This window comes from Coloeus monedula, assembly GCF_965178545.1.
Source record: "Coloeus monedula genome assembly, chromosome: 20".
NCBI classification, from domain to species: Eukaryota; Metazoa; Chordata; class Aves; order Passeriformes; family Corvidae; genus Coloeus; species Coloeus monedula.
The window spans coordinates 2,999,253-3,014,602 of record NC_138800.1 but is presented as its reverse complement, the minus strand read 5'-3'; the positions used below and the strand labels follow the sequence as shown (position 1 = coordinate 3,014,602).

The 15,350-nt window shown below is 38.3% G+C and overlaps 1 protein-coding gene across 9 annotated transcripts in view; it reads left to right on the top strand.

The window, feature by feature from the left end:
• Positions 1–15,350, top strand: part of GTF2I (general transcription factor IIi) — a 108,178-nt gene that overhangs the window by 83,024 nt on the left and 9,804 nt on the right. For 5 of the 9 annotated variants that reach the window (XM_082294593.1, XM_082294600.1, XM_082294598.1 and 2 more), the window contains 13 exons: positions 1,829–1,912; positions 2,623–2,806; positions 3,120–3,178; positions 6,725–6,796; positions 7,314–7,497; positions 8,013–8,071; positions 8,717–8,800; positions 9,277–9,372; positions 10,923–10,988; positions 11,838–12,021; positions 12,892–12,944; positions 13,505–13,615; positions 14,500–14,583. In XM_082294593.1, coding sequence (XP_082150719.1) covers positions 1,829–1,912; positions 2,623–2,806; positions 3,120–3,178; positions 6,725–6,796; positions 7,314–7,497; positions 8,013–8,071; positions 8,717–8,800; positions 9,277–9,372; positions 10,923–10,988; positions 11,838–12,021; positions 12,892–12,944; positions 13,505–13,615; positions 14,500–14,583 — 1,320 coding nt within the window. The remainder of the gene's footprint in view (positions 1–1,828; positions 1,913–2,622; positions 2,807–3,119; positions 3,179–6,724; positions 6,797–7,313; positions 7,498–8,012; positions 8,072–8,716; positions 8,801–9,276; positions 9,373–10,922; positions 10,989–11,837; positions 12,022–12,891; positions 12,945–13,504; positions 13,616–14,499; positions 14,584–15,350) is intronic. The other 4 variants (XM_082294594.1, XM_082294596.1, XM_082294595.1 and 1 more) reach the window with 4 other exon arrangements.

Below are 15,350 nucleotides of genomic sequence, written 5' to 3'. Positions count from 1 at the left end.
AGCTGTACTTTTGCATGGGCATTAGTTGGTAAATTCCTTTACCAGACTTGTTTTTCTCTTCAGTTGAATTCTATTGTCTCTTGGGCTTCAGGGCATTTTCTTTTAATTGTCCAATTAAACCACGTGCTAAAAGCTTGTATGCCTTAAACAACAGTTAAGAACCAATTGCTCATAACTCCAAAATGCTAAGTGGCAACCTCTCCCTGTTGAACTGTGAAATTTTAGTAATACCACAGAAGTCCTTAGTTCAGACAACACAAGCATATAGACAGTAGTACTTGCACTAGTGCAGCACCTTTATGTGTATTATATACTCATAGACTTCTGCTGTAAAATGTGTATCAAAGACTGTATTAAAGTGAATATTAAGGATCTAAATTAAGCAAAGCAGTTATACCATAAGGATGTCTGCTTAACGTGTGTGCAGGAATTAAACTTTTCCTGAAGTGCAAATTAACTTAGTGTATTGAGTCTTAGTAACCTACTGTTCCTTCAAGTACAAAATTTGACTACAAAAATAGTAGGTAGGCTGGTAACCAAGCCTTACCCTTAACTGGACTCCTATATGGCTTTTTAAATGAGCCCTTTTTTCTGTTGTTTTATTCATTTTTAATATGGTTGTATTGATTATGAAGGCAAAGCAAGTACATTGCTTATCTCATAACACCCCTGTAGCTAAGAAAACCAGTGGTAACCAAATTTTATGGCACAGGGTTCTGAACACTTGCTTATATTGCTTGTTATCACCAACTATCACTTGACTAGAGATAGTTACATGTGACCTCTGCATCCTCTCTAAGAGAAGAGAGCATCCCTGGAAGCTGTCAATAACATCTCAGAGAACACAGAAGACAGCAGCTGTCTGAGCCTCCTTTCCTGCAGTTTTCTTCCTATTTGGATTCCCTCTTTCCTGGTAGCTCATTATCTACTCTGCTGCTCCATGTGTCCACTGCCAGGAGACAGAGCTGTGGAGCACCAGCCCCTGCTCTCTCAGCTCCATGTGTCCAATTCCTGCTCTGGCCATAGGCCCTGATAGCTTGTGTCCCCAGCAGGAAATGAAAGGGATGAGTATGGAACCTGTATTTTGACTGTCAGAGGAAAAGATGATTTTCATTTGCATTCCTGTGGGAAGCAGGCTGGTCAGGAAGATTTAGTGGAAAGGCCTCAGTCTTGAAACTCTTGAGAAGACTGATACTGGCTGCAAGACAGACCAGTCAGATCTCAGGAAGGGCTGGAGAAGTGTGAGCTGGTGCTTATGCTGATAGCCCAGTCAGGTGCAGTTATGGACCACAAGTCATTGCTTTTGCATTCTGACTAAACCCATGCCGTGGCAGCTGGCCAATATCTTCTTAGAGACTGGGAAGCTTCACTTGTTGGTCACAAAGACATATTCAGGAGGAGAAAGTGATTTGTATTATATGTGCTTTGATTCCTTGAAAGCAAGTTTTCATCCCATATGCATGCCTCATTCCACACTGAATATCAAGATAATTCTTCAGGAAATGAAACCGTTGAAAAACTATTCCCATCTCCAAGTGGGATCTGTAGTTTGGAGGTGGATGATGAAAGTATTGCAGTTCTTCAGGCCAATACACTGTGTGTATTTTGTAGCAAGAGTGGTATCACTGGTTCAGTGGAGTTTTGTTCAGTTTTAATATTTTGTCATTATTTTATGATAATTTTTTTCTAGTTCCAAGTTGAATCCATGCTTCTTACACAGAGCATTTATGTGTTACTTGAAGATGCAGGATGATTATGCATCCTATAAACTGAAAAACTGAAAATACAACCAAAATAATTAGGGAATGTTGGTTTTGTTCTGTGTCAGTCTCAAATACAGTGAAAGAAGAGTGGTATGCCAGAGTCACCAAACTGAGAAAGATGGTAGATCAACTTTTCTGTAAAAAGTTTGGTGAGTACAGTATTATTATTTTCTTTTCTTTATGGCTTTGTATTTCTTGAAGGTTGCTTTCATTCCTTCCTTTGAGCGTCTATGTGAATGAGACCTTTGTTCAGATTTTTTTTCCAAGTATTTAAAATTCTTGTGGCTGAGTGAAAAAGAATGTTTTAATTTACTGCTTACACAAGGTAAATTCATAGTTTAAAAAGAATTAGAAGTCTTACATAGACAGCTCTTCTGATTGCTCTCAATTCCTTCCTATTTGGATTTTTTTCCTTTGATGGTGAATAAAACAGCTGTTTACTTAAATTTATATCCACTGCAGTATCATCATAATTAGTATTAAAACATTTCTGGGTGAACTTTTATGTTCTGTCCAATATGAAAAAATAGTCAACTTCATAAGAGCTAGAATAAAATTTTTCATTATACTCTATAATACATTAACCATTTTGGATAAAACAAATGTATTATACCCCAGTGAGCAGTCCAGTAATCTCCAGTCTGTTCTTGTGACTGCCAAACAGCAACATCATACAACATGGCAAATTTTTTACATATTTGGTGTGCTGAGACTTGGGTTCTGTTGGATTTAGATGTCCTGCATTGTACCAAATGTTAAGATCACAATTACAACAGCCTGAGGAATTGGTATCAGCTAGCTTTTAATGAAGATTGATTGGCCAGTCTGTCCAGTTACTGGATGTATTTTGTTCCAACAGCTGAGGCTTTGGGGAGCACTGAGCCCAAAGCTGTTCCATACAAGAAATTTGAAGCTCATCCAACTGACCTCTGTGTTGAAGGGCTGCCAGAGAACATCCCCTTTAGGAGTCCCTCCTGGTATGGAATCCCTTGCCTTGAACAAATAATTCAAGTGGGCAACAGAATAAAATTTGTGATCAAAAGGTAAGTCTAAACACGGAGGGATTCTAAAGAAAGAGTCCAAACAAACACCCTGTATGTAATCAAGCACTTGGTTTCATTCGGTCATGAAGCATTTGGTCTCTAGTTACCAAATAAGCAAATTAAATATTCTGCATCACAGAGTGGGTATTTGCAATCCAGACAAGTATTTCAAAATATCTTTTGCATATCTGTAGCATGTTGATAAGTGTGAAAAATATAATAGAAAAATTCAAACTCTTCAATTCATGTCATAATAGGTAGTAGCATTTAATTGATGTCAGGAATCAGTAGATTATTTGTGTCCTGGTTGCAGGCCAGAGCTGCTAACTGTCACTTCAACGGAATTTACTCAGCCCGGGTCGAACACCCCAGGTAAGACAGGTGCTGTCTCCAAGTGGGAATGGAAGGGTTTGATGGGGAAATGCATCTAGATCAATGCAGCATTTTTCAAGAAGTAACCGTTGTGTGGTGAGTATGCTGGCATATTCATCGTGAAGGTTGGAAAGAATAAACTGATCACTGTGAACGTGGATGGCTTCCTGGATTGTGAAATCCTGGTGCAGTCCCAGCTGCCTTTGAATAACTAGACTGGGTCACCTTCAGAGTCCCAGAGAACTGGAGTTACTGTCCTGGCCTGAATCAAAGCTCTGGAGTCCCTTGGCATTTTGCAGCTGACTCTGGGCTCTTTCAGATCTCTCTTGGTAAGGAATTGTAGGGATTTTTTGAAAGCATGAAGTGCCTTTAACAGGGAGAAGAAACAGTTTGGGGTTTATTTCCAAATTCCCTGAGTTGAAGTGTCTTGGTGCTTTCTTGCTACAGGAATGTGCAATCCAGATCTTACTGGATTTTTTAGGAGTATGAATATGTTTGTAGTAATAACACAAGCCAAGATCCAGGGCTTCCTTTGTTTTTACACACACACAGATTACTGGAGGAAAAAAATAAAAAGAAGGAATATGATTTAGTAATCATGCAGGCAGTAGTCACTTTACATCATCACAATGTATTGTGGATTTTTTGGGGATTTTAGGAAAAAACTCGTATTCAGTAAGAGGGTAGTTAAATAGAAAAGGCTGGTTTTCTTGTGGAGAGGAAAAGGCAGCATCGAATTTGGGGTTTTTTCAAAGTAGTAAAAATCCCAGCTAATAAAATCGTCTTTCTGAAAGAACAGGCTAAGGAGTGATGATGATTCTTAAACCTCAGACTGTTGGAATGTTCAGAATAATAGTTCTTTTTGTACTAGTTACTTCACTGTATTTTTCACTAACTTAAAGGTGATTCTGGAATTACCAATGCCCACCATGCTTGCTGGGATCCAGGGTCTGATGTCAGAGAGATAAACACAGCAAATGTTCTCCTGCACTTAGAGCCCAGTGAAAACCACTTGCCCAGACAAAGGCTAAGGATCTTCTTACTGCAGATGCAAACCTAATGTTGCCAAAGAATATTAGATGTTTTTAAGCAAAGTATTACTGCTTTGGAAAATAGTAATCCTGTGCCATCAACAGACAGTTTGTGAATAATAATTTTTTTAAAGTAAGGTAGTCAGTCTGATTCCTTTGCCACTAGGACTACAACATGTGAATAAGTACAAAGACACATGCAGGTGTTAAATACCTGTGAAATCTATCAAATAAATATGAAAAAAATATTAATGCATCTTGCCATGAAAGTATAAGACACTAGAAATAAGCAAAATAGGTAATTTATTAATTAAAAATATGCTTTGGAAACAAAAAAAATCTGTATAGCTTCCTTCCTGCATGCCTTTCTCAGCTTGGAGTTGGTTTGGCTCAGTAGCAGTTAATTGTTATTTGTCAGTTGTGATGAAAAGTAATGAAGTATGATGCCATGGGCTGACATTGGCCAGATGCCAGGCACCCACACAAGCTGCTCACTCACTCCCTTCTGCAGCTGAACAGAGGAGAAAAAATATAACGAAGGGTTCATGAGTTGACATAAAGACTTAGAGAGAGATCCCTCATCGTCCACCATGGGCAAAACAGGCTCAACTTAGAGATATAAGGTGAATTTATTGCTAACAAAATCAGAGCAGGATAATGAGAAGTAAAATAAGCACTTAAAAACACCTTTCCCCCACCTCTCCCTCCTTGCAGCTCTACCTCATACCCCAGTGGTACAAGGAGGCAGGGAATGGGGGCCATGGTCAGTTCATCACTCAGAGCTTCTCCTGCTGCTCAGGGAGAGAAGTCGTTCCCCTGCTGCATCATGGGGTCCCTCCCACAGGAGACAGTTCTCCACGAACCTCTCTGACGTGGCTCCTCCCCCAGACTGCTGCAACACGAGTTCCTCCCACGGGCACACAGTCCTCCCCAAACTGCTGTGGCGTGGGTCACTTTTCCATGGGGTGCAGTCCTCCAAGGACAGGCTGCTCCAGCTTGGGAGCAATGCCCCTCTCTCCGTGGGTTTCCTACAGGCTCACAGCCTCCTCCAGGCATCCACCTGCTCATGGGCTCCTCCATGGGCTGCAGGTGAATCTCTGCTTCCCATGCCTTCCAGGGGCTGCAGGGGCACAGCTGTGTCACCATGGTCTTTGATGCCTTTTCCTGGTCTTAAAATCAAGAGTCATACATGGTTAGAAGGGGAAAAGGGATTTTACCTTGGTGTTTATTTTTAAGGATCCATAGGTGTACATGTCCGGGTCATATGCATCCAGATGCACCCCGCTGAGTATCTCCTCCCCCCAACATTGGGTATAACATTATAGGTTTTACTAATTAGCATATCTATCGAAGATTCCCCAATGAGAGGCTCGAGTGAGCCCCCCTCCCCAAGGAACCTTCCCCTGGATGGTTCTATCTTGGTTTACAGAATGTGTTCTGGAGAGGACATCGGGGTTTGGGGCACACTGATCCCTGGCTACGAAGCTTCTAAAATGTTTAGCCTCTCAGCTTGACAAACAAGTCCAAGAATGTAGGCAAAAACCACTAGGAATACAGAAGTTGTAAAAAGGTGTAACAGGGTATAAAAGAAAAGGCAAAAATCTTCATGGCATCAGCTTCACCATGGCCTGCAGAGGAATATTATTGGCTTTGGTACCTGGAGCACCTCCTTGTTCTTCACTGACCTTGGTGTCTGCACAGTTGTTCTCTCACATGTTCTCACCCTGCTTTTCTCTGGCCGCAATTACAACTGCACCACCATTTTTTTTTTTTTTAAAATCTTTCTTCTTAAATCTGTTATCACGGAGGTATTACCACCATTTCTAATTGGCCCAGCCTTGACCAGTGGCACATCTGTCTTTGGAGCCACCAGGGACTGGCTCTGCTGGACATGGAAGAGGCTTCTGGCAGCTTCTCACAGGAGCCACCACTGTAGCCCCCCCTGCTACCAAAAACCAGGCCATACAATACCCTTACAATGCTGTTTCTTAGGAAAAAAAAGTGCTTTTTATTGGACATCCTTTTCTTTCTTCTCTGTCTAAGCTACAGATGTCTGCTCTGGCTGGCACTCGTATAATTGGCTTTTATTTATAATAGAGAATAGGACTGAATATTATTTTTTTTAATGCTAATCAAAATGTTTAGCAAAGCAGTCTTTAAATCCTCATGTTCTACTCTAAAGACTGTTATTATACACTATGATTAATTAATTCAAGTTTTGTAAGAACCACTAAAATAATTTCTTCCTGCATCTAAAGGCTCTGAAGAACAGATTGTTGTACTTGGGTCAGTGTTTGAAATTTGTAACTACATTTAAACAGATTTTTCATTATGTAGAGGGAATTATGTGTATCATTTAAGCTGCTAGTAATAATCATTACTCATTGTATGTCTCTGTCTTCTCAGATGTGATTGTGTTGTTATTTTTGAAGTTTTTATGTTGAAAGAAGTATGTTCAAATGTACCTCTGTATCTAGAGCTGGGCGATTCTCTGACATCTATTTCTGGTTTTCAGCAAAAGAAGATTGGAATGCCAAGATCACAAAGCTAAGAAAGGAAGTAGAAGATATATTTAATATAAAGTTTGGTAAGTTAAATGCTAAATGAACTGTTTTGTTGTGCTGCTGCATTTTAAAACTCCTCTGTTTGAATGTTACTGTATTTACTTAAGCATCAGAAGTATACTAGGACAGATATGGAAATCTTGACTCCTCTTACGTATGTTTTACTTACTCTTTCCTAAAACTGACATAAATGTTTTTATAACAGCATCCTAGGCCATAATTTTTCCAGTTGTGTGACAAGAGATGATGCACAAAAGCTTTTGGATGAAAAGAAGTTCTCAAAATAAAACATTAGGTACTGCAAGCCTATATTAGATATTATCTATAACAAGATGGGCCAAGTCCCCATTTTCAGTTACTCCACAGAAAATAATAGGGAATCTGTTTAAATATATTTAAATATTTCTGGTTTTTTGGGGGGGCGGGGTGGGCATTGTTAGCTTTGAGTAGCTGAGCTTCTGTAAAACACTTCTTAAAATCACTTGAGATAAAATTCCACCCATTTAAGTGTGTAATCTATCATTTATTTTTTATTTTCAGCCCAAGCTCTGGGGCTTTCAGAGACAGTGAAAGTTCCCTATTCTGTATTTGAATCAAACCCCGAGTCCTTGATCGTTGAAGGCTTGCCAGAAGGAGTCCCCTTCCGGAGTCCCACGTGGTTTGGAATTCCACGCCTTGAAAGAATTGTCCGTGGAAGTGGCAAAATCAAATTTGTTATTAAGAAGTACGTTTGTGATTCAGTTATTTTTACCTCTGATTTTGAAGTTATTTGACTCCATTCCCAGCAGCTCTAGGCTTTAAATGCTACCTAAATTCTGCTTCCATGAAACACAAAGAATATTTTGCACGTATGTTTTATCTTATACAAGGACATACATTCCCCATTAAATTTCTATAAATGTATAAATTGTGTGTTTCATGCATCAAGAATTGAGAGGGGGAAAATGGTCTTTGGACCAAAATGGAAGCTTTTTTCTGTCCTTTTTTTTTTCCTTTTTCTGTATTTTTTTCCTTGAAGTAAACCCAGAAGAAAATTGCAAAATAGAAAATACAGCTTTATGTTTTCTACTTTTTTTCGTGCTTGTAGTAGATGGAGAGCCACCCATTCTTCTAACAGAATTTCATTTTAGAGAGCTGATGTTTTGTGAATCGGAACTCAACTGAATTCCAAAAAATGTGTAACATTTTGCTGTATTATTTGTCTTGCAACTGATTGGGTTTGTTCTGCTCAACTTCTAGGCCTGAGCTCATCGCTTCCTATTTGCCTCTAAGACTGGCTAATAAAATAAAGACAAAAGGTAAACAATTAAGTATTATTTGCTGCCATCAATTTGTAAATACTTCCTTTCTGCTTCCCTAGCAGACTGAGAGATCTCTGTGGTTGAAAAATACAGGTGTTGTAAATGAAAGGCATTATTTAAGATGATCTAGCATAGTAGCCTCCAAATCTGCTATTATTTGAGAAAGACACTCAAACCATAAATGTATCTGCTTTTTTTACTTAACTATTCTAGTACAGAAAATGGAATTTACTCAATTTTGACAACTTTTATTTCACTTTCAATGGCTTCAACCATTTAACTGAGAGCTGTGAACTGCAATAAATAATAATGATGTTTTCTAAGACAAGAGTAAAAAAATATTTTGTCTGTAGAAAATTCAGATGTTAGTCATGTTTTTGTTATTTAGATAATAAAAAGTACCTAAACTCTCCTTCACACTTAGAAAAAACAAAGTCTTTTGTTCTGAATTAGTGGAAAATCTAGGCGTGCCTTTTTCAAGAGCACTAAACCTACTTTTTAAGGCTGTGAGCATCACTGTATTGTTCAGGTTCTACTGTTCAGACTGTATTTAGTTCAGTTTGTTAGAATTCTCAGAATACAGCTGTTCTTGTTAGCTGTGCAGGATTTGTGCTTTACATTTTGTGTTCTTTTGGCTTCCAGCAATTAGTCCGAGGAGTTCAAAAAGGTCACGAAGTTCTGCAGATAATTCAAGTGTCCCAGAGATTGAAGTTACTGTTGATGACAGTATGGAAGAAATATCCTTAAATATTCTTCTGATATTCTTTTATTGCTCTGATGTTTTCTGTTCTTCTAACCTTTCATAGCCCATAAGTAACGTACACCTCATGTAGCAAACTCTGTTCCACTTCAAGACTCCAGATGCACTTCAATATAGAAACAGTTTTATTTTTCATTTCTGGAACAAACTGGATACTGTGTAGATTATGCTTAGGTAAAATGCTGGAGTTTGACAGCTTGCTTGGGCCCATTATTCCAAGCAGAGATGTGGGAACTGATGTAGTCCTGAGCAGAGAAATAACAGACATGATCAGTAGTATTAAATGCTTAAATACAACTCTAGAACTTCTTAAAGGCTTTTTTTTATTCTACTCTTGATTCAAAATTGAAGATTTCTCTAGGAATCAAATTTGATGTGTTTTTCTTTTTGTATGATGTCTTGCTTCTGCTCTCTGTGTTATTTATGTAATGTCTCTTCATAGGTCCTAATAAAGCACAAACAACAGATGCTCAAACTAATTCTCAAACCAATGGATCCAATACAAATTCGAAGCCACAAGGAAGAGAGTTTTCTTTTGGTAAGTGTTGGGGGAATTAGCACACATGCATTCCTTTAATGTTGTTGTGAAACATCCTGATTACATATCAGATATTTCGAGTTCATGTTCTGTTGTACAGCTAGTGAATGACTGAAGTTCTTGCTTTTGTGTACATTCAGTTCTTCATTATGTGGAGTAATCAGCATTAGAGAAATCCTGGATGATATAGGGAGTATGCTGTACAAATGCAGCAAAGATCCATTAGATCTTATTGATTCGGGTGCAGAGTCAGTTTTAGATTTTTGCTGGTCTGTTACTGCACAGTGCTGCAGACCCTTCAAGGACTTTTCTGGTGCAAAGTACCACCAAGTGCATAAACCTAGCTGAGATGTGATACTGTGCATGAATTTCACAATTTGAAATATTGACATCACTGTGCAGAGATATCTAGGTGGGGTGTAGGGACCAGGAAGGATTTGAACTAAGATTAGTAAGCCATGATCTATCAGAGCTGATTATGCATGGTTACCATGATTGACCTCTCCAGTTCTGGAATATCAGTAAAGGAAAGGATGGACAGGACTGAAAGTCATGTAGTCATGAATCATGAATGTAGGCCAGAGCTTTTTGGCCATGGAGGCCCAGGCCTGCCTGTGCAGTGCTCTGGAACAGAAATCTCTGCATTGAAAGCAGGGTCAATTTGCAGTCCAGAAGAATTCTTCATTGTCAAGTGAGATGAGTGACTGTATTCAAAGTAATTGTAAGTAGTTCTGTGTCTCAGTAAACCTTATTTTCAGCATCCTTACATTCTGAGTTTATTTGCTGATGTTTGTATAGGAATTGTTAATTTGTTTTATCTTTTTTGTCCCCTATGCTTTCTTTTTTAGCTGTATGGTCATAAAATCTGTAAGAAAGGAACTGTCTGTTCCTACTGAGCTAATTGAGAATGAATGAGATACTGATTTGGCATGGGTGGTATTCATATTCAGAGTTGTGTACAGTTTTCTTGAACTTGCCTGTTGTTGTTAGACCTAGGCTTTTTTTAATCTGCAACTTTTTTAAACTTTTGACTGAGGTTTTAGTTTCATAGACCAGCCGTGGCCCACTTAGTGCAGGCACAAGTAAATCGGTTTAGTAATTGCTCTGATGGCTGTCAGAAACAAAATGCTGATCTAGGTGAACATTTAATCTCACCACTAAAGTAGAAACTGTGCTAGAGATTAAAGTTCTCAGGAGAGAGGAATGTTCAGGGCTGTGTCACTGAACATATGAGGAACTGTCTGCCACTATTTTGGGTGCCAGTTCAGATGAGTAAATTTTATGAGTAAATTTTAAATTTGAATCACTCTTGGATTAATTTCGGTTTTAATCACCCTTGCTTTATCCAGTGACAGTATCTTTCAAAGCTTCAGGAAAATGAGGATTGATGTGAATATTATTTTGCAGAATGAAAGCCATTTTGCACATTTTATTGCCATAGTAAATCAGTTATCAAGCATAATAATTTATTAAATATTTATTAAAACATTATTCAAAGACTGATTCATTGTGCGAGTGTTGATCTAATTCTTCCAATTTCCTCCTGGCAGAGGCGTGGAATGCCAAAATTACTGACTTAAAGCAGAAAGTTGAAAATCTTTTTAATGAAAAATGTGGTATGTTTATTGATTCTTTTTTACTAAGATGCCTTTCTTATGAACATGCAGTTAGATGTATGAGAGGTGTTAATATGTTTATTCCAGAAGTCCTGCAAACCTTGTGTAATTTACAGTTTCCCATCGGAATTCTTAGATTTCATTCTCATGTATTTGCAATCCAGTGTCACATTTCCACTAGTTATTTTATTTGGGTGTGAAAATGCAGAAGTTGTAGTTGGATTACAACTTTTTAAATGACCCACAGACAGAGTGATTCTGCATACTAGCACATCATTTTAAGCTTTCATCACTCTGCATATAAATGGGACTTCGTATGACTCTGCATGACTCAAAATGGGTTATGGGTTATGGGTGTTATCTGGAGAAATGTGTTCCATTATATTCCAGCACTTCTTCTAGTGCAGGCTGTTTGAAAACTACTGACTTTTGGAAGTAATGGCTTCTCATTACTTTTCTGAGTGCGGGTTTTTGAACAAGAGCACTAATCTCACCTCCCCTTGGTGGTGTTCTCTAGAAGAGACAGAGGCAGAATGCATTGCCTTCAACAAAGTGGCATACAGATGGGATAGTCTTGTATGCAGACCAAGCCAGTGGCATGAGCTGTCTGCAACTTACTAATTTTCAGCCAATTATGGTGAGATTTCCTGCAATGGAATGTGTTACGTTTGAAACTGTTAATTTTCTTCCTGCATACTCATAGCTGTCACAAAAAAAGGCAAAGCCTGCTGGCTCTACCTAATTGAGTATGTATGTGCCAACTACTCTATTTCATTTATACCAGAGGTATTCTATTTCTGTACACATCAGTCATCTAACTGGTACCTCATTTGCTCTGTTGCATTTCAGGGGAAGCTCTGGGACTCAGTGAACCAGTGAAGGTGCCATATGCACTGTTTGAATCCTTCCCAGAGGTTTTCTATGTGGAAGGACTACCTGAGGGGGTCCCGTTCCGCCAACCTTCAACTTTTGGGATTCCAAGACTTGAGAAGATCCTGAGAAATAGATCCAAAATAAGATTTGTTATTAAAAAGTAAGACTCCCATATGTCTTTGATAATCTGTTCCATGAGAATTGAAATGTAGACCAAAATATGAAATTTAGTTTTGCCAAGTTGCTAAATTACTCTATAAAATACATAGTGGAATATTTTTAGTACTTGAGGAAATGGTTGGAAAGCTCTTGTGCAGGTGGAACAAGATAAAATAATCTCTTTGTTCTGAAAGACTCTTAGAGTCTGTTGTGAGAGGAAGAGCGAGTCCATATTTCTAAACCCATTACAATTATCCCATCACTGGTTTAGTTCCTACTGCAAGGAGCACTTACAGGCTACTCATAAAGCTTGCTGGTTGTGTACTGAGAGCTGAGGAGTGGAGATTTGTATAGTGAGGACTGTAAGAATTTTCTTTCTCTTTCCTAGAACATGTTTAGATACTCCTGTGCCAGTGCAGAAACAGTGGCAAGAGAAGTTACAAGGACGTGTAGTGATAGAACAAGGGAGAATGGCTTTACACTGACAGAGAGCAGCGTTAAATTAGATGTTTGAAAGAAATTTTCACTGTGAGGGTGGCAAGGCCATGACCCAGGTTGCCCAGAGAGGCTGTGGCTGCCCCATCCCTGGAAGTGTTGGAAGGCCAGGTTGGATGGGGTTTTGAGCAACCTGGTCTAGTGGAAGGTGTCCCTGCCCATGGCAGGGGCATAGAAGTGGACGGGCTTTAGGTTCCTTCCAGCCCAAACCAGTCTGGGATTCTGTGAAGTTACTGAGCCTCTCAGTCACTGCTTTCTTGACTCTCTTTTTGGCTGAGAGGATATCACTTAGTTACCGTTTTTAGAAAATGGGATTTTCTTTAATGTTGATGTTACAATTTTTTTATTGTATGTAAAATGTTCAATCTGTTTGCAGGCCTGAGATGTTTGAGGCAGCTGTCAAAGAAAGTTCTGCTAGAAGCCCCCAAAGTGAGTTCTGAAACTGCTTAACTTTCTAGATAACAGTTTATTTCAAGGGTTAAATATTAATTATGGGAGCAGCATGGTGTTAATAAATTCCTGAAAGATTTATTCTTCATTGCAGTTGCTTGGTTTGTTTGCTTGCTTGTTTGTTTTTAAGATGGGAAAAACACTTACCAGTTACAGTTTAAATATAGCTCTTAACAAGGGAGTATTAATTTTTTTAAGTTATTCACAAATAATTGTGCCACTAGTATATTCTTTACTACCTTCTATCAAAATATAGCCAGTAATGTAGGATTCACAGGAGTTATTCAGGTCTAGAGATAAATTATTTGCTCCTAGTATGTAGATCATCTAAATGACACATGTGCCAGACAGGAGCACAGATAGCTGGTCGAAAATTGTGTCAGGTAGGTAGATCATGGAATAAATGCTCCCATTTTGAAACTGGAACTAGGTCCTCTTTGAAAACTTTGCCAATATTTGTTGTTTTGCAATATTTTCTTTATAGATGAGACTGAAGATTCTGAGCTCTCTATAAATGTTTTCTAAATTAATCCTCTTAGGAAAAAATAATTCATCCAGTAAAGCCAATACAACAAGGACGACAAAAAACACAGTAGAGAACACAAGTGCAGGTGTTGAAGACCTAAACATCATTCAAGTAACCATACCAGGTGTGTATACTGGCTGGTTTCACATCATACTACTTGTGCTTATATTCTTCATGATATTTGTTTAGTTTGATGAAGTTGTTTCTTACAGTCAAGCTAGTTTGCTGAAATACAGTCCACAAAGAACATAATTTACCTTTTTGGTTTTGCTGAGATGTTAAATATTATCTAACACTCATTACTGTTTCATCAGTGACATCTCTAGAATATTCTTAGTTCAACCACCTGTTAAGAAGTATCCACATTTTTCTGATGCAATAAATTAAATATTGATTTGCAGTTCTTGACAACTTCCATATGTCAGTACTTGGACTGAATTGAATGACTGTGCAGGCTGAACTGCTTTGTCTTAACACCAATTACTGCTTTCTCAGGCACTTACTACATCCATTGGAATTCACTGGAAACCATGAGGAATGTTGCATGCTATGGCCATCTATTGAATGATCACTTTGCTTTTACCTTTACATACCATTCTATGTTCCATAAGAAAGTAAAATACAATTTGTTGGTTTAAATTACTTTACAAAATCATCTCTAGACAGTAAACCTAGATTCATCCCTGGAAGTGTTCAGGGCCACGTTGAATGGGGCTTGGAGCAACCTGGTGTAGTGGAAGGTATTCCTGCCCATGGCAGAGGTATGGAACTGGGTGATCTTTAAGGTCTCTTCCAAACCAAACCATTCTAGGATTCTGTAATTTCTTAGCAACCATCTATTTTTGTGTATTTCTACAATTCTGTGTTGCTACTAAAATGAGGAACAAAGACAGTGTCTGGTTAGAAGCTTTTGGGTATACCTGCTTTGAGTAAACATGCAGGGATAAACAAGCTTCAGGGGGGAAAATCTGTGCTTAATTCTCATGCTATTCTAACAATTTCTTCCAGATGATGAAAGTGAGCGACTGCCAAAAGTAGAAAAAGCCAGACAATTGAGAGAGCAAGTAAATGATCTTTTTAGCCAGAAATTTGGTAATTGCTTCTTACTCCCCATTTTTACATTGGTGTGGGTGCAATTAATGGTGTTCATACTGAAATTACTGAATGAATATTCACTCACAGTGAGTTATATACATGGTCATTAAAATGAACAAATTCGAGAATTATATATGAATGTTGTGCTTTGACTTCAAAAAGAACCTTTTCTAAGTGAAGTAGGCAGTTTGGTGTTTTAAACAAAGTCCTAAGAGTCTAGATTGCTTCACAGTTCCCCTTCCCTTTTCCTGTTTTCTGTGTCAACATGGATGAAGTATTTATTTTGCTGGCAGTCCATGGCTCTTCTCAGGGCTTCATAATCCTGACCTCTTAATACTTGGGATTAATTTTAAAAATGCAATTTAACCTTTTTGCTGTGTATAGTATTGTTCGGTTTTTTACTTTGCATTGTACAGTAGTAATGACCTGGTTTTCCATATCTGAAGTTCCTTCACTTGTGCTGCATTGAATTGCTTTTCATAGCATTACAGGAAATGCTTTGTTTTCCTTCGTGTAGCTATCTCCTTTTTTATCCTGTTCTGTGCCTTTTTCTAAGAGCAGAATCTGTGTTTTTCACATTCTGAACTGTCAGAATTGGAGTTGTGACTAATGCTCTCATAGTAATGTTCATGAGTGCAATCCAGAACCTCATTTCCAACACTGTAATCGTTTCATTGTCAAGTGAATTGTCATAGTTTCAGATCTGATAGAAAGCATGGTCTGCATTTTGTTTCTTAATATCTGAGGACTTTTACTTCAGTGTA